General features: G+C 40.2%; 1 protein-coding gene across 20 annotated transcripts in view; it reads right to left on the bottom strand.

The window, feature by feature from the left end:
• Window positions 1-23803, bottom strand: part of RAPGEF4 (Rap guanine nucleotide exchange factor 4) — a 152146-nt gene that overhangs the window by 86399 nt on the left and 41944 nt on the right. For 2 of the 20 annotated variants that reach the window (XM_013098867.4, XM_072040946.1), the window contains exon 2: window positions 19794-19969. The exons of 16 other annotated variants lie outside the window; for them this stretch is intronic. In XM_013098867.4, the coding sequence (XP_012954321.2) occupies window positions 19794-19850 (57 nt within the window). In that variant the 5' untranslated portion in view covers window positions 19851-19969. Of the gene's footprint in view, window positions 1-17161; window positions 17407-19793; window positions 19970-23671; window positions 23755-23803 lie in introns of those variants that run through there. 2 more of the 20 variants (XM_072040945.1, XM_072040947.1) reach the window with 2 other exon arrangements.

Below are 23803 nucleotides of genomic sequence, written 5' to 3'. Positions count from 1 at the left end.
ACATTTAGAGTGAGCTATGTCTGGTGTCATCTTATGGGCTCTGTGCAGGGGAAACACGCTTTGAGAACAATTTATGAAAGTTCTGCACACAGAAGACTTCCTTTTACCCTCAGGTAGTCACAGCTTCTATTTTCAGATACACTACAGTAACGAATGGAGAACCAAAGATACTCTCTTTCAGATGAGCTCAGTTTGGGTGCACTATGCAAAAATGCAGCATACAAAGAAGACCAGAGGCAGGTAATAAGAGACTTACAAATACAAGATGATGCTGGTGTTACCCAATTCCTTGCCTGGGCAGCTGTGAGCTGCCTTCTACATTATGTCCTCCATATGGTGCTTCTCCCTTATCTTTTCTATTTTTCTGGATCAGAGCTTCAGCTGAGGCAAAAGGTCACACCAGGAAGAGGTTTATGTTTTAAAATACTTTGACGAAACAGTAAATTCTGGAATTGCAGCAACATACATGTCTTGTTCCTGATCACATATCCTAACCTGTGTAGCAGCAAAAAGCAAGTTTTTATACTAGACATGTCAGAACTCAGCAAAAGTCTCTGTATCAAGTTATTGCTCCAGCCTGAGACTGTCACATTCCAAATACTGACGTCCTGATCCACACATCCAATACATCTTTGCATGACTGCTATGAGGAGGGCTTTACCTTAAGAAATATATGTGGAACTAGGTATGTGCCACTGAGACAGAGAAAAGCTGCTAACCTTCCAGGGCAGGCTGTGCTCCAACAACAGGCTGAAGCCATGCTCCTCCACTGGAATTCTTAAGGTTAGCACAAGGTCTGTGCAGTGCTTAAGCCCTAAAAATAGGTTTTAAGTACAACTTAAATGGCACTTAAACTGGCCTCACGTTGACACTGTATGAAGCAGTGGCTTTATCCACTGCACGTAAATAGTTTATTTTCTTCCCTCCCTTCACAAGGAGATGTGAAATGAAAAGAAAATGCAAAATGGTGAGCTGATTTGGAACTCGGCTTTTCATACTTACAACCTACAAGCACAGAAGTATGTTGGTCTAGAGTTTATTTTCATATGGAAGGAAGCTCTGGGTTAAATATTAATTCCTCTCAAATCAATATAAACCTCTTAATGAGTTCAGTGGGGTCAGTCGAATGCTGTGCCTTTGCTTCTCGCGGAAGCCAGCAAATATCAGCTTCCAAAGTGATTGTTTCTACTACAATTGTGCCTAACTATAATGATGATATTTGGTAAATGCAAGCAAATAAGTAAATATACAAGGGAATTTCCTTTATAACATTAGTCTTACTTCATTGCTTTTAAAAATATTATTTTGATTACAGTGTGAGCTGCTTTAAAAGCTGCCTGTGCAGTTCTCTCAGCAACACTGCTGTGAAATCAAAAAAGTATAATACCAAATAATTAGGGGGAAACCTAAAGACAAACTAAATAATTATAATTTCAGGAGTATGACTGAACGTAGTCTACTCCTCCTGGTGCATGGAAATAAGCATATTGCAGCACAGAAAGTCACTCACAATCAGATTGGTATCAGTTGACAGGACCCCAACACACCTGGGCCTCCCAGCTCAGGCAGTCAGCAGGCAGTGCAACGGCACCGCTGGAACTGTACTGCCAGCACAAACCTCTTATGGACTCAACTTCCCAAATCCAAAGGAATCCCTTTCTTACACAGCATAGTATAATAGATGCTGCCTATGGCAATTCCCCACTGGAGTTTCATAGAATATAGAATATCCTGAGTTGGAAGGGACCCTTAAGGATCATCAAGTCCAACTCTTGACACCGCACAGGTCTACCCAAAAGTTCAGACCATGTGACTAAGCGCACAGTCCAATCTCTTCTTAAATTCAGTCAGGCTCGGTGCAGTGACCACTTCCCTGGGGAGCCTGTTCCAGTGTGCAACCACTCTCTGTGAAGAACCCCTTCCTGATGTCCAGCCTAAACTTCCCCTGCCTCAGCTTAACTCCGTTCCCACGGGTCCGGTCGCTGGTGTTAATGGAGAAAAGGTCTCCTGCCTCTCGACACCCCCTTACGAGGAAGTTGTAGACTGCGATGAGGTCTCCCCTCAGCCTCCTCTTCTCCAGGCTGAACAGGCCCAGTGCCCACAGCCGTTCCTCGTACGTCTTCCCCTCCAGGCCTTTCACCATCTTCGTAGCCCTCCTCTGGACACTCTCCAACAGTTTCATGTCCTTTTTATACTGTGGTGCCCAGAACTGCACACAGTACTCGAGGTGAGGCCGCACCAGCGCAGAGTAGAGCGGGACAATCACCTCCCTCGACCTACTAGCGATGCCGTGCTTGATGCACCCCAGGACACGGTTGGCCCTCCTGGCTGCCAGGGCACACTGCCGGCTCATATTCAACTTGTTGTCTACCACGACCCCCAGATCCCTCTCTTCTAGGCTGCTCTCCAGCGTCTCATCGCCCAGTCTGTACGTGCAGCCAGGGTTTCCCCATCCCAGGTGCAGGACCCGGCACTTGCTCTTATTGAACTTCATGCGGTTGGCGATTGCCCAGCTCTCCAACCTATCCAGATCCCTCTGCAAGGCCTTTCCACCCTCATTCGAGTCCACAACTCCTCCAAGTTTGGTGTCATCAGCAAACTTGCTCAAAATGCCTTCTATTCCTACATCCAGATCGTTTATAAAAATACTGAAAAGTACCGGCCCTAAAATGGAGCCTTGAGGGACCCCACTGGTGACCGCCCGCCAGCCTGACGCAGCCCCATTCACCATAACCCTTTGGGCCCTGTCCGTTAGCCAATTGCTCACCCATCGTATGATGTTTTTATTTAGCTGTATGGTGGACATTTTGTCCAGTAAGATCCTATGGGAAACCGTGTCAAAAGCCTTGCTGAAGTCCAAAAAAATCACATCAGCTGGTTTCCCTTGGTCCACCATACGGGTGATCTTATCATAAAAGGAAATCAGGTTAGTTAGGCAGGACCTACCCTTCACAAACCCATGCTGGCTGGGACCAATGACTGCTTTGTCCCCCAGGTGCGCCTCAATACATTCGAGAACCATCTTCTCCATGATTTTACCGGGCACTGACGTGAGACTGACAGGCCTGTAATTGCTAGGGTCTTCTTTCTGACCCTTCTTGAAAATCGGCACAACATTTGCCAGCTTCCAGTCTACCGGGACCTCTCCAGACTCCCAGGATCATTGAAAAATAATTGAGAGAGGTTCCGCGATGACATCCGCCAGCTCCTTCAGCACCCGGGGATGAATCCCATCCGGACCCATGGACTTGTAGGGATCCAGGTGGAGTAGCAGATCCCGCACACGTTCAGGGTCGGTTGGGAGTTTGTCATCCCCACCGTCCCGGTCCTCCAGCTCGGGGCACCCTGGGTCCCGAAGCCCATCATCGGCATTGAAGACAGAGGCAAAGAAGGCGTTAAGCGTCTCTGCTTTGCCTATGTCATCGTCTGTGAGAAGACCTTCCCTGTCAAGGAGCGGCCCTATGTATTCTTTAGTTCTCCTTTTTCCATTCACATATCTAAAAAAACCCATAAAAAAAAGTTCATAATAATTGAGCTATTTTGTAATTCCCCATACACAGTATAACACCTCATTGCCCTCATATTTCAGGCTCCCATAAAGTCCTGTGAAACACAGTCTCTTCTGATGGACTTGCAAGACATCATCTTACCCGATGATACCAAAACATATTTAGATTGGAATGACTGATTTTTATCAAACTGATATGCAAACACACAGTAGCAGTGGTTCAGCTGTGCCGTAACAGAGGGATCAGGTAAACTGATCAACATTCTGCAATGCAATGGCATTATTTGCATAGGGAAGCTTTCAAGGTTTTTTCCTCTGACTGGAGCCAGAGAAAGCAACTTCCTCACACCGTGGACATTTTATTTAGCTGTCAGTCCCTCACCAAGTCTAAAAAGCCCTCACACCTAATGCTGTTCTGCAATTGAGTCTTGCTGTGGGGTGTTTCTCAAGCAATCCTCTAGGCAAGAAGTGACATTACTCTTTTTACCTTGCCCCTAGAAACATTTTCAAACCTTGGGATGAGAGGGGACAGTGATAATCAGAAGCATGTAGGGATGGGAAACAAGAAAAGAAGTCCCACTGGAAGCTTAATATTTAAAAATAATGAAAAGTTAGTAAGACAGATGGAAGGGAAAATGTTTTAGGTAGGAAGGAGTTATGGGTAGGAGGTGAGTGCAATACATAGCCTAAACAGAACTCTTTTAATTGGAAAGGAGGAAAGTCAGAAAGTCCTAGTAATTTATATACAGTTTGTCTCAAAATAATTAGACAGTGGTTTCAGAAACAACACAAAAAAAAAACTAAGATAACCATAAAAAATTGAAAGGACTCTCTAGGGGAATTCTCCACAGTTCACTGAACAGATGAGTTATGACAGGGAGTGCACAGATTTAAGGGAATATGGCCAACTGTAAGAGGGGAAGGAAAAAAAAAAAAAGTGAGGTAGCCCATGGGTATGCCTAATAAATGAACTCTCTTCTTGCCTCTTGTTGCCACCAAAGCAAGCAGTTCTATCAGTTGATGTCATTGAAACAGCTGAGTAATTTCACAACTGACAGAAGCTAGGCTCATTGAAGCTGGTTGCCTTTGTGACAGTTTAGGCTTAAAGATTCTGCAGATCCAGATGAACAGCACAAACTACAACATCAAGTCTCCACCAACTTTCTAGTCACAAGCTTAGTTTCTGTTTTTCATAGTGAAGCACTATTTATGTTTGTTATTCTTTATCTCATGGCATTGTGATATCAGTAACAAGCAAAACCAGAAGAAAATAGGATATAAAATGTAAGCTTTAAACAATTTTAAATAGCATAAGCCAAGCAGTGTCCAAACCACCTCATAATCAAAAGTTTTCTGAAACTCTGAGGAGTGACTTGTTTAAAGAAATTATGCAACTTTCTTCCAGATTTATTCAGCCAGGTAAAAATAATTCAAATCCGCTTGGTTACCATTTGAAAATTACTCAGACTATTTTTCAGACTGAACATCAAGCAAGTAGCCTAATTTGAGTAGGCTGATATTTCGGTGTGGGTAGGAGTTTCATATTAAGAAGCCTTGGTTTCTATTCCTTTTTTGAATGGGAATTTCTTTCACAGGGCAATATATAACCACAAAAACATCATTGCTCTGATTATTATTCCTTATTATCAGCCTTCATTCTCTCTATGATCTATCACATTGAAGATTAAAACAGCATTTGTGATGTACAGGTTGTCACGGTCCCATCCGAAAAACACACTCCCATCCAAACAAATGACGTTTGTCACACACTTGCACCAAAGCTGTACCACCAAAAAAGCAGGTAACTAATAAAGAAAAATATTCCGAAGAGAAGTTTAACTAGATTAAAAAGGACAAAGCTATTGCTATTATACTTACGTGGAAGAACTATGCAAATTGTGATGACAGAAGGCTGTAACCAACCAACTGTAAGACCAAGAGAAATAAGACCGAAGACTAACAAACAGACCATTAAACCATATGCCAAATACTGTATATGCACCAACACAGCAGTTCTGTGAGGCAATTTGGCAAGGAAATTTCTCTTCTGAGGGGCAATGAGAAAAGCTGCTTCCTGCACTAAGGCTCCTCCAGAAACAATTTGCCGAGCCCAAGCATTCAGAACCCGTCAGCAGAAATACCCAAGTACTGGCCTCTTGGGGGAAAGACAATTTCTATCGAACTGACTAAAGATGCTCTCAGTGGAACACATTTGTAGTGTTTAATTTTCCATTCTGGAAGACCTGGCTTTTAAAAGTACATTCTAAAACTTACGTTCCGTTATGAAAAGGATATACGTGATGGTAAGCTCACTGGGAATCAAACCAGTTTTCTGAACTTTTGCGTGTCCATTAGACTCAAGCAAATAACCATTTCTTCTGTGTACCCACCTTGCACATGACTAAAAATAATTTCAGCAGCATATTGAAATCTCAGCCTACCCCATTCAACAGATAGGTTTAATACAGCCAGGACATACAGTAGATCATTGATTTTGAAAGTTAAACTTCTTTGTAGTTCTTCTTTCAATTGTTCAATTCTTAGAAATCTTTGTATTTCCTGTTGCTTCTTTATGGAATCATATTTTGTTTGTTTGTTTAAAGGATGTCAAAAAAGTAGTAAAATAAACATATTAGGCTGTGCTGGGGAGGCCCCACCACCTGCTTCCCATGAACCTTGGTTGTTCTTTTTTCAAGCCCGCTGGAAGCAATGTACTACAAGGGATAACATTTACACAAAGCAAACAGCAGTGCTAGATAAACACGCTGTTTTTACATGGAGAGCAAGCAAAGCACATTAGTTTTCAGAGGGCAGCACTCATTGTCACCCACTTCACTGGGCAGCAGCCAGCTGAGCAGTCTGTACACATGCTGGCTGTCTAATGATCCCAGGTGTAACTCCAAACTAGCCACCACATACATTTGCTAGCATAAGTAGATAAATCATGGAAACTGGGGTTAATATCTGTGGCAGAAAAGAGACAAAAATTGAAAGGAAATAAATTTTTAAACTGCTCAGTAAAACTTTTCAATCATTTTCAATAGCTCTGATTATTTTTATATCCCAAACTTATTTTTCAACTTCAATTCCTCTTATTAGCAGTTCTCTTGTGTTTTCATTTGTGACCATGTGATGATGTCCTAAAGCTGCAACTTTTCAGTTTTGGAAGATACCAGTGCTGAAGGTGTTAAGCATCTGAAACAGATGGAATGGCTTAGGAATGCATTGCTATTGCTCTCTGTCGCAGTGGTAAGATACATACGTGGGCATTCTTATACACTCCTGATGGAAGAGAAGCAGGTTTTATTGAGGAGGAATCTGATAGACTTCAACCTTTTTCCAACAGCAAGACGAGTGATTAATTCTTGAAGCAAGAGCATTCCTGTACAGGGATGAGACTTTCAGTCCTCCTGGAAGACAAGGTCCCTGGCAATACTAAAGTTAGAACACTTCTTAATTGAAAGGCTACTTAATTTGCAATCACCTACGCTCCAATCTATTCTTGTAGGACTTTTTCCTCTATTGTGAAACAAGACAGATAAAGCTTGTTATTGTCCCTTTGATATTGTGTATCCACTCACCGTTCAAAGAAAGTCTTTATATAGAATATGTAGTAAAATAAGCTACAGTATGAGTCACACTGCAAGAGTCCATGCTTCTTGAGTGTTATGAGGCATCAGAGGAATCAAATGACTTGCATATGAAAAAGAAGCATTATCTACCAAGCCACAAGTATAATTATGAAACAGCCTTTAAGAAAGGTTTCATTAACAGAGAAAAAGCTGCCTTCATATCTAAAAGCATTTCACATAATTCTTCTGCTAACGTGCAACTCTAAAACCATATTTGAAACAAGTACTGCGAAGTATACTATAATAAAAACCAAAACACATTGGAAATAAGGCAAACTTTTTTTTTTCCAATTTAATATAAACCCAATTTTATATATATATATATATATATATATATATAAGTTTTGTAAAATGTGGGTTAACTGCTTTTTATCTGGTCTGTCTTCCTTCAAAAATTCTGAGGGAAATTTTAGTGTTATAGAACAAGGAAGCTGTACACATATGCTTGATATTTAACTGGCTAGTTTTCAATTAACAAGAATTCCCCTACATAGTGCTGGCTATTTATTTAGGGAGCATCACAGAATGCAAGTTTAGCATTATACTGTCCTTTCAATTTTATAGCCCTCAAATTTCAATGAAAATCTTGATAGCTTTTAAGTAAGATGACCTCTGTTTTCTCTATTTATACAAATAAATAGAGAAATAAATACAAATTTATTATTTGTGCAATTCCTAAGGAGTTAGAGGAAAGTCCACTGTATACAACCATGTTGGCATAGATCCTCAGCTGTCATAAATTAACAACGTTTCACTGGCTTCAGTGAAGCAGATTTATATTAATTGATCTGTTCCAATGACACTGATGATCATCAGTCATCTTGTAGAAAGGCATGTTTTCTGCTAACTGGTACTCTGGAAAAGATATCGGGAGATCTCTGCTATATTCCCAAGTCACCATGACTAATCCTTGAACCAAACCTGCTATATAAAGACATATTTAGCTGAGAAATAGGAAGTGTGACTAGCCTGCAGCCTTAAGGAGATCTACTGTTCATTTCTGCAGTAGGAAATTTAATCACTGGGAAGGGCCACATGCAGTCAGCCTACGTCCCACCTGTGCCCTAAGCCCTCTTCTATTCACAGGCTCCATTGCATTGCCTTACAAATAGGGAACATGGATGAGCACAGGACTTACAAGTTCCGTGCCCACAGTCTTTATGTTAAAGAAGAATCACGTAGCAGCTTCAGAAATTGTTTTTACCTCCAAAATTTAGGAAATCACAGCAGGTTTCTAAGAGCACTAAACAAAAGCTTAATGAAACAGGTATTAAAAACTCTCAACACTTTCCTGAAAACATCTGGCAGTAACTTCTCAGGGCAAAACCACAGTTTTCACATCACCAGTATCACCTGAATTTGGCAAACTTGACAGATACTACAGCTCTCACATGATTAGAAAGAGCATTGTAAATAGGCCTGCAGACCTACTCGATGACTACATTCTCCAGTGAAGGTCAGTAATGATGGCTTCAGATAGAGCTAATCCTTCCTGTGAACAGAAACAAGTGGGAAAATCCATATTAAAAAAAAAAAAAAAAGTCATGCTAGTGCACGAATACCTAATAAGGAATCATTTATCAACAAGAGCATGGATAAAAACTGTTACAATTGCTACAAGTGTCCAATGATGCAATTTTAAATGTTAATAAAGTGAGCAAATAAGAGCCTAAGTAAAATTAACTAAAATGCCAAGCAAGATCAACACTGCCAGAACAGATCTACTGATCTATTCTGCCTCAGGAAAGAAACTAACGGCCCTGATCAGAGGCTGCTGTTACTCTGATTTTTACTCTGACTTTTTGTAAGATATGTAGAACTCCAATAATGCTCAAATACCTAGTTAATTAGAGCAACAGAGATGTGATTCAGCTGAGGTGTCCACTGTGCATACTAGAAGCTGGAAGAGATGACGATGGTCAGAAAAGCTATTTCAAACTACCAGAAGATGAAAGGCCGAAGCAACAAGACTTCAGACTCAGCCAACACTCTTTGCTGGAGCAGCAGTCCCGCTAAAGAGAAGTAGATTGTCTTTTCTCCAACTTGCACAGAGCTACATTTTATTTAGATCTATCGCCATCATCCTAAACAGTACAAAGAACAGTAGCACGCATGGATATAAAAAAACTCCTGAAGTGGCTCTGTCTAGAAGAAAAGGCTACAAAGAGGCTGAGCCAAATCATCTCTGAATTTATCAGTATGTTTTGGAAGTTTCTGAAAGATAAAAGATGTCTCCCCTTAGAACTGTAATTCTCAGTGTCACATGTTAGGCTTTGCTTACTAATGAGAGTCAGTACTACGTTTGATCTGTTTCTTTATGGTTCTCCTCTCATGTCTTACAGCAGGATGGTCAAACCTCTGCAGCTACAGCATCCAGAGCCCAGTTTTGTGATGTCCCCTTGTCACACAGCCCACACCATGTCCCCTCCCTTCCTGCATGGACAGGTGGCAGAGTTGTTGGCCGGCACTGAAACAGCCTGAGGGGCAGCAAGAGACACTTGGCTACTAGGCAGCATGCTGGCCAAACAGCTGCTACCCCAGTACCTGACAGGAAAAAGCAGAAGGACAAGTATAAGAACATGCAGGCCAGGCATGACCTGTTGGGCACCAGGGTTATTCATGAGGGGCTCTTTGATTCAACCTCTCTGTCAGTACGTCACCATCCTGATGAACACAGCCCAGTGGAATGCTACTGAATGAAGCACTTAATATTTGTAAAATGCTTCAAGGTAAGTAGATTAAGGATACCATAGAAGTGCCAGCCAAAATAATGTTGTTCTGACACTGCATTCCTTCAAGAGTATACAGATGCACGGTACAGAACATAATTGGGCTGATATCTCTTTAAATATAGATCATTAGAGCTCCACTGAGATTCCCGTCAGTGTCAGTAAATCTGTGTACAAAGAACTACTCATTTGATTATCGTACAATGCAAAACCCCATGCATATATCCACAATGATTATATATTCAGTACATTCCCTTTAATGTCAGTACATCAACTGTGCTTCAGATGAGATTTAGCATTCACCGCCACATTCAGACGAGTATTGTCTTGCTTTCTCATCTCCCACACTTGATCTGCCTCTTTAAACTTGGCACTTCTAGCAACCTCTCCCAGCTAGGTTTTAAAAGTAGATTCTTCTCTCCTGTTCAATAAGCAAGAGAATGGTATATAATTTCCTGTTTTATGTACAACATCTGGCACTGTAGAGAGAACCACTGCAAATCTTACCAAAGCAGCAGAAAAAAAATAGCTGAAAATCCTCCTGCATGGAAAACAGCTCTGCAGCATTGGCTATAAAACCCACTACATATTATATGAAAGGTTAGTGGATTTCCTGGCAGAATATAGTACAGTATGTGGGATTTGATTGCTATATAGAAACAGAGCAGAGAGCGCGCCTTCTATCAAACACTAAATGATGAACCTCAGCCTGATTTTTCCCTGCACTAAATTGAAAATACCAAGAGAAATCTGGCAGGCGTCTACACTTTCTAGTGTTAATATTTTGAGTGATAGCCTACACGAAGCATCTGCAACCATCTTCCCTATTTAATTGGCAAACAAGCTGAGGGTACAAAATTTCCCGAAGCACCAGAATGGCTTAAGCAACCACACTCCATTTATAGCAACAGCTTAGACACTTCAGAAACTATGTAGCACTCATTCAATGACGCAGGGGACAGAATTTAAAGACATTTCAGCATTTGAGACACAGTTACCCAACCATTGGCCCTCTTAATAATCCCACAATAAGTATATGACAACTTGGGGTTTCCATGTCAAGTTAGGAACTTTATCAAGCTTCCAACTCCAAAAAGAGGGCTATTTAATGAAGATAATCCTCTATTGAAATGCAATCTCAAACCAGGGAATCATGATGAAGTTCACGTTTGCAATGACAGAACCTGATAAGGGCATGCAACTGCCGGGTGGGATTGGGCAGGGAATGATCTTAGAGTAATGTCAGAAGCCTATAAAGTGGCAGGAGATGAAGAGCTCGGTGTTTCGTTCAGGCTGTTCGAGCACTGAGCAGACTGCCTGGATCGGAGGCCCGCTGAGGCAGGTAGTTTCCTGGTTTCCCTCATTGCACATAAACATCACTTCCCAGGGGACGAGCGAGCACAAGTAGGATGAGAGGCTAGATTCAAACTACCAGAAGATGTGGCCTTCCAGCCACTTGTAATCTCTTGAACTTTCCCTATTAACAAAGAGCAACGTTGCCTTTCAAACCTTTGTGCAAAATCCTAGCTCTTCAGCTGTCTGTCAGCACTCAGCCATGTTAAGGAGCCTGGGCACAAAGTACCTGAGGTCCTGGCGGTGTCTGTGAAGCCAGGACTAGTCCATGGAGCTTGGATATTTGCCAGGTTGTTTTACCGGCCCTGTCTGCAGCAGCACTGCCTACCTAGGGGTCAAATACCTACAAAAACCTGTCCGGTGCATTTGTGGAAATTAACTTGGAACCTTGCCATACACTTACGTAAGGTCATGACACGATGTAGTTGCTTGTCAGTACTGATATTTATTGAAGTGGAATAAAGCGCTATTCATGAGGTAAAAGCCAGTCCAATGTTTTATTCAGAATTAAAATGCTTTTTCCAAAGAGGATGGCTTTTTCCAGTGTGGTAAGCACTAGGCCAATTCTGTTTCCCTCAGTGTCAGAGGCAGCTTCTGAGAACAGCAGCCCTAATTTGAACCATTATGCTGGCTGCTCAGGGCAACTCCAGTCTGGCAAGCCAGCACCATCTCCCTGGGGGATGAATACAGCTAAGGGTAAGCAAGCAGGCACAAAAATTGGAACTTGGGCACAAGGGTAACTTGGGACTGAAAAGGCTCTTCTGGCTAACTGGAAAACTAAGTTTTCCTATTGTGAGCAAGCTGGAGGGAAGCTGGTGAAACTGTTATAACAAACTGCATTTCGGAAGTGTTCTGCCCAGAGAAAGGCCAGGACCATTAGTGAGACACCAGCAGGAATTTTTATTTAAATTTCATTACAACTGAAATAATTACTGACCAGCAGTGGGGACTATATATTCCTCCCAGGTCTCCATTCTGTCTGAATTCAACACAACATACCTGCAGCCTGGACATTTAAGTTAGACCAAAAATTTTATCTACCATGTACATTTTTTCTAAACACATTTTCACTGAGCTATTGCTGCATACCATTATAATTTAAATTATGAATGTACGCAATACATACAGCTGACACTGACTTCAAATTGTTAAAGCAAATGAGGTACTACTGTATGTCTCGTTAACAGGTCATATGATTAATCCCAGAAATTTCCACAAGGAGCAGACCTACAGCAACAATGGCAGCCAGTTTATGTTTTTAGGGCATTGCTATCCAATGGCAAGGTCAGCCCAGATTCAAAAACCTTTCTGACAATCCTGTGATTGTGATTCAAAATAGATTTTGTAGACTGCTGGAAACCTGTTCAGCATCCTTTTAAGAGGTGACAGAAACCATTAATATTAGTAAAGTCAAAGGTACTGAATAAACTCAGGGAGACCTAACAGAGGATTGCACTTGGAATGAAACCACCAGGACTTCAATGTTAGGCAGGGAAGTGTTTTTACAGAGTTTTTGTAACTATAAATAAAAATTATAGCAGTATTTTTTGAAAAGTTCTTCTTCCCCTAACATAGTAAGGCTTACATCAACAAAGATCTCAAATGCTAAGCTTTCATTCAGGTGTAACTATATCTAATTTACACTTCAAGAAGTTCAAGCAATAGTGGATGTAGCTATTCAACACCATCCCCTTGCAGGCCTCCTCTTGCACCCTCTTCCCTCTCTCTCACACCTTAGTCCACATCAGTAGATAATCATCTACACATCCAGTTTTAAAACTCAGTAGACATTTATGAGACTGAGTGGCAATGCATGATGTTACTCTGTCTATAAATCTCATTTCTTGTGATTCCTTTCCTGAAAAGACAGTGCAAATGCAGACTACATTCAACTCTTCACACCTTCCCATGCAGCCCATGGCTGTAGGCAGTGGCTCCACAATACAAAGCATTCAACCTAACGAAGGCATACAGCCTGCCCAGGTGGTGGCTCCTATTCCTGTGCCCAACATGTCATCATCTTCATCAGGTCTGCAAAAATGGAGGGGGGGGAGGTTCCTGCAGTGGACGGGGATTAATGAATAAATTTAAATCTTTCAGAAATTGCTGCAGACAGAAAAAAAAAAAAAAGAATATCCAGAAAGCAGCAATGCAAACATTGAGAGAACATTGCAATCAGCTTCTTTGTAAGTTGAGAAAATAGCTGCTTTTTTTTTCTTTTTTCCAGAAAAGACCATATCCAGGTAGACATTTGCAGAAATAATCAAAGCACCATAAAACTCCTAGAAAAAATAAATTAAAAAAAAGATCACTTGGCTTGCTTTCCAATGTTAACATATATATTTTATATCTTATATCTAACACCTTAGCAATCTTTCAATGCAAACAAAGATTACGCATACATACATACTGCGTATATTCCACTCCCTACTACAATTCAGAGCATCTCACTGAAGCAATTTAATTAACATCAGCCAGAAAAGAAAACTGTATTGCTACAACATAAAGGTGATTCAAGATCGATTTGTATAATCTTTCTTCTCATAAAAATAATGAGTCTTTTTCTACTGAAAGAAGAACTAAAATAACAATTGACCCTCCTGTCCACCCTGAATTTGTATGTGCTGTCTTGTTTCTGACTGTACAAAGATGAATACCCAGATCAGCCAGCCATTTCTAATTGTTTGTCTTCCAGATCACAGAGCATGTTAAAAAGAATCTGACTGGAGCTGGCACCACTACCCTTTGGCCTGTTCACAGGGCAGGGAGAACCTAGGTTCTATAGGTTGCCTGCATATCACACCTCTACCAAGCTTTCTGGTTTGAAAGCGTTCTTTGAAAATAACAGTAACCCTTCAGGCTTTGTTCTTCAATTTTTACAATATTTTGAGCTGTTTTGTTTCTGCTAAGTTGATAGCAGACAACTACTGAGAAAAGAAAATTAGTCAATGATCTTAGCAAGTGTGCCAGAATGACCCAGTGTGAAACACATTCGGACTATTTCCAGAACCTTTTGTGTTACAACCTAGTTATCATGTGCTGTTACATTGGATCACATTACTTACAGAAACAAAGATAGCAACACTGAACTCATACGCATCAAATGGGACAGTCTACATGTATTCTCTTCACAAATTGCTATCACAACTTTCAAACAAATTAACTAATTCAAACTATGCTACTTTCCATGTCCTGATACCCCATTTCATGATCTTTTCCATTAGAGTTCCAGCAGTGCATTTAGGCAACTGTACAGGATGTCTATCCATTCTTTTCCCTCTGCACTAACTGTCCTAGAGCCTTCTGTAAAGCTCATAAGCATACCTAATTATTTGGCTGTCCTTGTGACCCATCAGAGTAGAAACACAGGCAGGCATTTAAAACAGGCAGGCATTTGGTTTCCATGCCCTTTTGAGAGCAGATTTTATCAGCAGCCATTCACTGGAGCTCAAAGAAAGAAGCAGACAGAGGAAAAGGCTGGTGTGGGAGCTGCATGGGTCATGAGTACAGTCACAGCTAAGATGACCACAAGCCTAACATCCTTTTTTGCTGTGGGTTGCCCACCTCAGGCCTGGGGTTTTATTGCACATTTCCAGAGGGGAAATTTAAACTGTCTGTAGATCTATCTTGGGATTTAATTATCTTCAAACTAGCAGTAGGAATAGAAGTTGTAATGAATTTATCTAAAAATCAACTACCTTCCCACCCTCCCCTGCAATTCCCCCTGAAACACTTGCTGAATAATTTGCCAATTAAAAGCTAGACAGTCCACAAGTTCACTAGTCGTTCATTTACAAAAAGACACAGGGCATCCATTTTAATGCTGCAGTCACATTTTAATCAAATATTCATCCTCAGAGGTCTTTGAAGGGAGGAGATATGCTCCCTTTGACAAGTCCATTCTTAAAATAATTTTTTTGGCTTAACAGTTAACAGGTCAAACAAGAATGCAGCAGGCAAGTCATGGATTAAATGTTATTTTCAATAAACAGGACTCAGCGACATCAAGCAAGTGTCAGAATGCACAAGCTGAGGGGGACAGGACAATAACCAGGACATGCATTAACTTTAAAAGTTTGCCATTGTCCAATTGTTTTGGATAGCGTGCATGACAGCGCAGGTCATCTACTGGAGCAGGCAACTTCAGACTAGGGGCTGCAAAAGCTCAGTGCTTCCTTGCACCCGAAGTTCCATGAGGAAATGTGACTTGATCTAATTTTGGAATCTGGAAAAAAGACAAACATCAGGAAGGAAGTTTAAAAATATTTGGAAGTCCTTTCAAAGGAAAAGGAAACTCAAACCAGATATATTCAAATAGTAAAAAGTCAGCATCAAACTGCAGTGACATGTCTCTTTGGAAACAACACACAAGGACTGCTGGTCCCTCTCTGCTCCATGTCTGAAGTGTTCCAGAAGTCACTGCCATCTTTGGAAGGGTTTAACCCAGTGGTTTCCAGTTGTTTCTGTATGTACTGGTATTGCAGCCCTCCAACTGTTCATATCCAACACACACTAAACGCTACTGAGCTAGGTCTGCACAGACCTCCACAAAATCTCCATTCGGTTTCAGATGCTCCTATCCATAGAACAACCTTTGAAACAGAAGTCTGGAATACTCCAGACCCCATGGATGATAAACCAGCATGAGATCTTATAAGAAAAAGGTAAAGAAAACTACTCTCAAGTTCCTGGGAAAAAGATGTGTTCCCCTATTTCCGTACAAACTTTTCAGTACCATGCACACGCTGTCAGATAGTACAATCCTCCGTGGATCTGCTTAGGCCAATGCAGAGTATTGGACAAAACCTCACCCACACCTTTGTGGAACACCAGGATCATCTCAGCTCAGCACTGGCAAGTACAGACTCCAAGGGATTAGTTTTCACTCTATTTAAGATTTTAAAAATTCCTAATTCACAGAGGAATTAAACGAAGACTATTAGCTAACTCCCAGTTGTGAAAGAGGAAATCCTCATCATGCCCTAAAACAGCCTAATTTATATTACAGTAACTGTCAGAAGGGTGAATGGCTGCATGTTTGACTTACAGTGACATCAGAGAGCAAAGGTTTCCTCCCATTCTCACTTTGTCCTCCCCTCCTCTTCCTTCCTCCCACCCCTTGTTTCTGACAGCTCTGTAAACAGTACAAAATTCATTCTGAGCCAGGGAAAAGGGGGAAAATGGACAGTGAGCAGAGGAAGAGTGCTACCACCTCCTCCTTCCCTCATCTCTCCTCCTCCTGCACAGTGGCAAAAGAAACTAACAGCAAAGAAAACCAAAGGAAGGAAAATGAATAATGTATAACACTGAAAAATGCCTGTCTTGAAAATGCTGGTTTTCAAGGCAAGTTGCTGTAATGTTAGAACTGGCCATCACCACTGAATGGAAGAGAATTCCAGCGAGGCTTTGTAAAACGAAAGAGCTCAAGGCTCTTTTCCCTCTGTGTGTGAGATGAACACAAGTGTCAATGAAATTTCACAACGAGGAAAAAAGAATATATATATATATATATATATATACACACACATGTACATGAACACAAACCTGTTTTCATAACATCCTTTTTAAAGTTTGAATACAACTTCTATAAATTTCAAGCAATTCTGGTATAACAAGAGACAGTCTATCCTCATCCTTCTCTTTCACTCTAACATGCTCCAACATGCTCTGCTATGATCAACTTTGAATTCATAAACTAAACAAGGCCCAGCTGGGTAAATAATGAGCACTGACAGCACTGTAGGAAGTGGTTATTTATCCTAAATCCGCCCCCATACAATCCCATACCCTCTTTCTTGGAACCAATGTAGTACAGGAATTTCATGTTTCAGCAATACAATCTATGTCTTCACCACAAGTGCTTATTATAGAAAGCTCAGCTTCTACTCTTTTTAAAAAGTTCACCAGTGTTCTCGTACAGTCTAACTTTGTTAACTCACCTATATTTTCAGCTGAGTAAAGTATCCCACACTTCCCGACCTGAGCTGCTATGCAGTACTGCTGTATGGTTTTTCAGAGTACGTGGTAGTCAAGCCCATCTGTAGTTGTACTTCTGCATTTCCAAAGCTCTGTGCTATCACTATGCAGTGAGCTTTCCTTCTGACATATGCATGTCAATACTCAATCTCTGCATCTGTAAAGTGCTTTGGCATCCCTGACAAAGAAGGACTCTATGTAAAGGTCAAGTTAATAACCTTCTTCTTGAGAAAAAACATTTTAGGAGAATTTAAACAGAGATACAACTCTAGCATTCTGACATTTCTTACAGCTGCTGTTTTCTAGCTAAGTTCCGTGCTGCTTAGAGTCATGTGTGTTCACATGATCTGCTAAGCTGGGGGCTTGCCCTTGAACTTTTTTCTCCTGCATTTTAAGATCTACCCAGCAATACTTTTATTGTATAGCGCCGAGTGTATGAGCACACATGTAAAGGGCATGTGATGGCAGCTGCATCTAAATAGTTTATAACTAGTCTGTCCTTTATCACTATTTCTTTGGGTACTGAAATTATTTCATTAAAATTTCAGGAGCTTTTTTTTTTTTTTAATCAAGCAAACAACTAAAATGAATGCAATTTAAACTGCACTTAGCCTTACATGGAAACCACAGAGTAAAGGAGTTATATGTTCAATTTTCATTTTCTCTAAATATGAGAATATGTATGCTAATCATCCTTAGAGGATATTGATACCAATTTTTTCTCTACCAAGACTGCTTCAATATTTATTTAAAGGCTAGGACAGAATGGAATACTAACACCACCATTTCAGGCTTCCATATGAGTAATGCACAATGCATTAACTCTCTGGAAAGACATGAAGCTTATAAACTGAAACTCTGTCCAACACTATAGTGATAAGCATTTAGAAATATAAGCAATCATTATAAGAATAACATAACCCATCCAAATCCATAGGTCAGTCAATTCTATTTCTGTGTTGTAACAGGAACTGTGGCATTAGCATAGGGCATTACATGAGGATTAATGACTAGCCGGAATTAATGGCCCTTGGCTATGCCTGAGGCAATGAACTCCTCCCACCTACTCATTAATCCCAGGAGATACTTGGGTTTCCTTTGGAGCATTAACATCAGAGGGGGTTGTGGTTTATTTTGTTTTGTTTGAATAAAATCCTTTCTGCACAGGATTTTTGTGCTTAAATTATTTGGATTATATGCATATGTGAGTAAAAGTACTGTGAATTAGGGGGCTGAAAAGTAGTATCAGTGCCTGCAAGACTCTGTTTGATAGGAACAAGTGTTCTCAACATAACAAAGAATGCAAAAATGCAAATGCAAAAGGCATTTGACCACATGTTCTCCACATGTTTGAAGTGACAGCTATATTGCGTTAACAGCTTTCTGTTTGTCTTCCAGTGCTCCATCTCCTTCAGGAAGTCTCTGTTTCATCCCTACTGAACCTTCCTGTTCCACAACAGCCCACACTACTGCCACTACTAGCACCACTACTGCATGAATGTCATAAAATCTTCAGACAGGTGCTAGGCACTTTCAAAGATGGCCACAATACAGGTACATCAAAGATAATATGCATTTTAGTTGTCACTGCCATGAAGTTATTAGCACATAAACCTTAATTTGGGGGGAAAAAAAAATAGGGAAAAAAAAAGGAGATGTGTTTTATGTCACTTTCACCCCAGGCATGGACTCTTCTCAGAGAGCAAACATATTAAACACTTTCAGCAGCTACACATGCATAAAGTATTGATTGTTCTTCTCAGCTGAGTACACCAAAACTGTGAAAGGCCCTTCAAATTCAAGCCCCAAATAGTCTTTTCCCCAGACAAGCATTGCTTGAAAGAATAATCCATGTGACTGAGATGCAGTCTGGAATGCTGCCATTCACCACAGTAGTAGTTCTTGATAGGACTAGCAACAAATGAGAGAGATCTCCGACTGCTGAATGCTGCACACTAACCCTCAGCAAGCTGAGCTCCACACTGACATTCAAATACTCTGTTAACAATAGACTGTCCGAAGAGTAGGGAACTCAGAAGTCAGAAACACTGTTATCACGTGGTAAATAAAAATAAAAATAAAAATAAATAAATAAAAATAAAAATAAAAATAAAAATAAAAATAAAAATAAAAATAAAAATAGCCTGTCTCATATATATTGAAACTTCCAGCTTTCTTTCTTGACTCTTGGTCAAATTCTCCACTCAAATGCATGCAAGAGCTTTCCCACTGAAACCCAGATGGTTTGTTCATACCTATTGAGGTTAAAGAAGGCAAGGTTTTAATTCTTGTATCCAAACTTCTTGGGAAACTTTGTGAATGCACTAAAAATAATTTTTAAAAAGTTCCTGAGAAATCTGACCTGTACTCTTGCTCTCTCAAAGAGGAAGATTCAGTAACAGAAAACAGCATTAGTTGTGACAGTTAACTGTATATGTAGCAATACAGCAAAAAGTAGTAACAGACATGGAACTAATATACTTGCCACCCTGGCTTATTCAGAATTATCCACAGGTTAATATTTAATATTAAAAATTAAAATTAACAAATTAAAAAAAATAAAATTAAAAAAATAATAATATTAAAAGCACAGACCTGTACTGAAGTATCTCCCCACTGTAAAATGGAGCTGACAATTCTCTCTCTCCTCATTGCGGCCAGGGGAAATTAGGCATTTGTGTGCAGTTATCAGTTTTCCATAGTCTTCCACTGTCTGCAGAATTACTGTTGCAGTGATGGTGATGTTAACTGGGATGTTTAACTTCCTTCCCCTCAAAACAGATAAAAGCTCAAATGACAAAGTTTCTGACAAAAGAATTTCTGGCAGAAGCAGCAAAATAGGAAATGCAGCTCCTGATATACAACAGCCCACTCTGTCTAGTCTGAGAGAACACTTGCTGCCTTGGTCTTTCTCAAATCTCCTTGATGGATGAAAAATTGCCAAGGTTTAAAACATCTGAAGGCTTCTTGTTATAAGAATTACGTGATTTACAGATCATGATAAATCCTGACTAAAAGATATCAGTGTTTCAAACAGTTCCTTTCCTTCACCAAGGTTACATTTACAGCACGGTGAGTGGACTGGGTTGACAGGGTCCTTTCTCACTCAAACAGATTGCTAATATGCATAAGCAGTATTCAAACACTGAACAAAAATGGTAACAGATACCATCATTATGGAATTACTCAATACCTCAAGAATTTTCTTTGTACTTTTCCCCACACCTTTCTTTCTGCCTCCTTTCTTCCTTCCACCACTCAACATCAGTCCTAATGAAAAACAACGTCAGATTATTCAATGGCCCTGTTATCAACAAAATGGTCATAGTAAATCAAAAAATGGGGTTTGTACAGACTTGTAGTGAAAAGTTCAATCTGAGTCTCCACTACCTCCTCCTGGGAAGTTCAGCTGAACCACTGAGGCAGGAGCATGCAGCAGCAGCACTGGCAGCATAGTGCTGGGAACAGAAACCAGGAACAGCCACCTACGCTGCTCAAACAGGGAACGTAACTGGGAGATGGAGCAACTGCACTACAAGAAGCCATGCTACACTTCTCCCACAGCCTTGATCCCCATCACCAATGCTAAAGGTGAGCTCTAAGTTTTATTGCTCCCTCTTCCTTTCAGCGATTGTCCCCTCCGTCTTTCAGTTATTTGTTTAGATCTTCAGTACATAAAAATCCTGGCACTGCCACTGTGGGCTCCGAGCCATCTGAGCAATCTTCTTAAAATATACCAACACATCATCCATATGGTTATCCAATATGTAACTATTTACTTTCCAGGATAATAATAGAGAGGTAACAAAAACTGTAAAAAGCTTCATAAAGCTTCACAAGTCACTGTCACCCTAATCAGGATTTTCAGAGAATAGCAGAGTTATAGATATCAGTCTGCATGATGCCCTCTTTGAACATATTTTCATTCTAAATCTCCATTAAACAAGACTGAAAGATCAGGCAAGTGGTTGTCCTTAGAAGTTATCTGTTGGCTAACCCTGCTGTGTGTGCCCCGGCAGAGTCTAGTACCATGCAGTTCACAACGTTCTGGAAGAAATCCACTTCAGGGGCAGCATTTAGCAAGGCTGGGAAGACAACTTGAAAGCTAGAAGGAGTGACACCAAAGCAATTCCTTTCCATGTATGATCTTCTTCCATAAAAATTTATAAACATGAAGTTATTTTCAACACAGGTTTGAAGATTGGGTTGGAGGACCTAATCAGGGCATAAATTAATTCAGTTATTCTGCCAGCTGTAACAGGTATTATTTGTATTATAATCCAATTACATGTAAAATTCTCTTGCTCCTTCCAGAGATTCATTGTCTTCCTAGAAGAGACTGATAACAGATGGGAATTCACTTTGTTGAGATAATTACCATACGTATCTCTTCACAGCACGTGCAATGCTGCCCAAGGACAAAGTTGTTGAACACAGTTTTCAAAGTGTACTTCAGGGGGTAACTGACGTGAAAGTATGAGTTGATCTGTAGCTGCTTTCTATACCACAGCTTGCGAGTTAACATCTTACACAGGAAGTTGGTGGTGATACAGAGCATTCCAGACAATTCAGAGGACAGATTAGTGATTATTGAACTTGGGAAGAAATCAATGAGCTCTTAGGCCTGCATGGATAAAGTAAGATAAGAGCTTTTCTGGCATACTTCAAAGAACTACAGTTCTCAGGTCACCAGGGCTAGTTGGGAAATGGTCTTCTCATCAGAGGTGACTAGAACCCAAGAAGGACAAGGAAGAGCAAGAACCAAAAAAAGCCATGTCACGCCTTAGTCTGGGGAGGAGATCAGGCAAGATTCGGGATAGGAACACAACATATTCCTTGAAGCAATGCAGTACATTCTCTCTTTTGGTATCACAGAGCTCAAAGGACCTCTTCTTGGGGCAATACAGGTTTCTTCTGTGACCAACACTGAGATGGAAGATGCCAAACTTTTAGCTTTAAGAAGTTGTGCTGTTCTGTAGACAGAAAACTAAAATAAATGCCATCTAATCAAAACGGTTTGAAATCCTATGATTATACTCAGGTATTTTGATAGCCTGTGTGAGATACCACAATAGGGCACATGCTGCTTTAAGGCTTCAGGCCTTGCACTGGTAACATTAATAAATAGGAGCTTTTCCACCAAAATATTCTTGCTCCTATTGTATGTTGTTGCCTGAATATCATAGGTATAAGCAAATTCAATATACTGAAGTCTGCATCAACAAATCCCCTGCTGCTCCGAAAGTGCAGGGAATGGTGTCCATTAGCACACTTTTCTCTTAAGAACAAGAAACTATAATTAGCATAAATTTATTGATTAAAACTGAAAGTAGAAATAAAGACCAGGTTGGAGTCTAGTGAGAGAATTTACAGGTAACAGCAAAACACTCAGCATAATAGATAAATCCAGAATTTCACTTTAGAGTGAGAGGATGTGCTTTCTCTTGACTAATAAAAACTACACACAAGATCAAATCTGGCCTACAAAATGCACTCAGTACTTTTTGTTTCTTCAGCTAAAAAGAAAACTTAATAGAAAACATGACCTAAGCCCAGTTTTACCATATACAATGTAATTCATTTAGCACATAATTTAAGTGACTACATTATGAAACCTCACAGAAATACAGAGAAGCAAGTGTTTGTTTTAAGATCACAATATGCCAACAATCTGTAGTTGTGTTCATATGTAGCAGTTTTGAACTGTTCACGATAACTTTGGCCTTCTAAATCTTTATAAATTTTGTCCAGTTACAAGAAAAGGAAAACTATTTACTTGTTTTATTATCTCTGTAAACCAGAATACTTGCCTGCTGTTCCAATGAACTCAGAAAAAAAGGTCCTCTCTATTTTAGTAACAGAAGCAGAGCTCCATTAACTGGAGCCAGATTATTACATTTTTCACGTGTTACAAGAATATAATCAGTCTGCCATGGAGTTTACAACTTAATACCACATTGGGTACATGAAAACAGAAGCGACAGCCAAGAAACCACTAAATCCTCCATGCTTCCTGTTGCCATACATCTTTCCTTTTTTTTTTTCCTCTCCAAGTCAGAATGTAAAGCTACATGTTCCCAATGGGACCTCAGCAGCTTCAGGGGCTGTGTACAACCAAGAGCCTGTGTGATCGTGCACATGCATATCCTGCACAAAAATAAACTTGTCACTTGGTCCACATTTCATCTGTCAGTAAACCAGGCTGGTTATTTATAATGCTGGGAAGAATTAACTTTTTTTTTTTTTTTTGACATAAAGCCTCACCTTTCCCTTTCTCCATTCCCACCTCTTGTTCTTCTTGCCATACAACTATCTGTATGGCAGATACAACTACTTACACATTTTTCACTTGCAACAAAAATAATCCATTTGTCAATTAAATGCAGGCTACTTTCTAAGCCTCCTGTTATTACACTTGACCATAGCCACAAAACAAAAAATAAATAGGTGTTTTTCTGTATCTTTACACTTACTTTCTCAAGTTCCTATCACTGAGGCATCCTTCACTCCTCCTTTTTCATATTCCATAAATTTGCTTGAAGCACCCTAACTTTCCCTAAAAATAAGTAAATATGTAAAGTATTATTGTTTTTGTTTTGTTTTTT

The sequence above is a fragment of the Anas platyrhynchos genome, chromosome 7 (genome assembly GCF_047663525.1).
Source record: "Anas platyrhynchos isolate ZD024472 breed Pekin duck chromosome 7, IASCAAS_PekinDuck_T2T, whole genome shotgun sequence".
NCBI classification, from domain to species: Eukaryota; Metazoa; Chordata; class Aves; order Anseriformes; family Anatidae; genus Anas; species Anas platyrhynchos.
The sequence above is the reverse complement of the archived record's forward strand: the minus strand, read 5'-3'. Positions and strand labels throughout refer to the sequence as shown.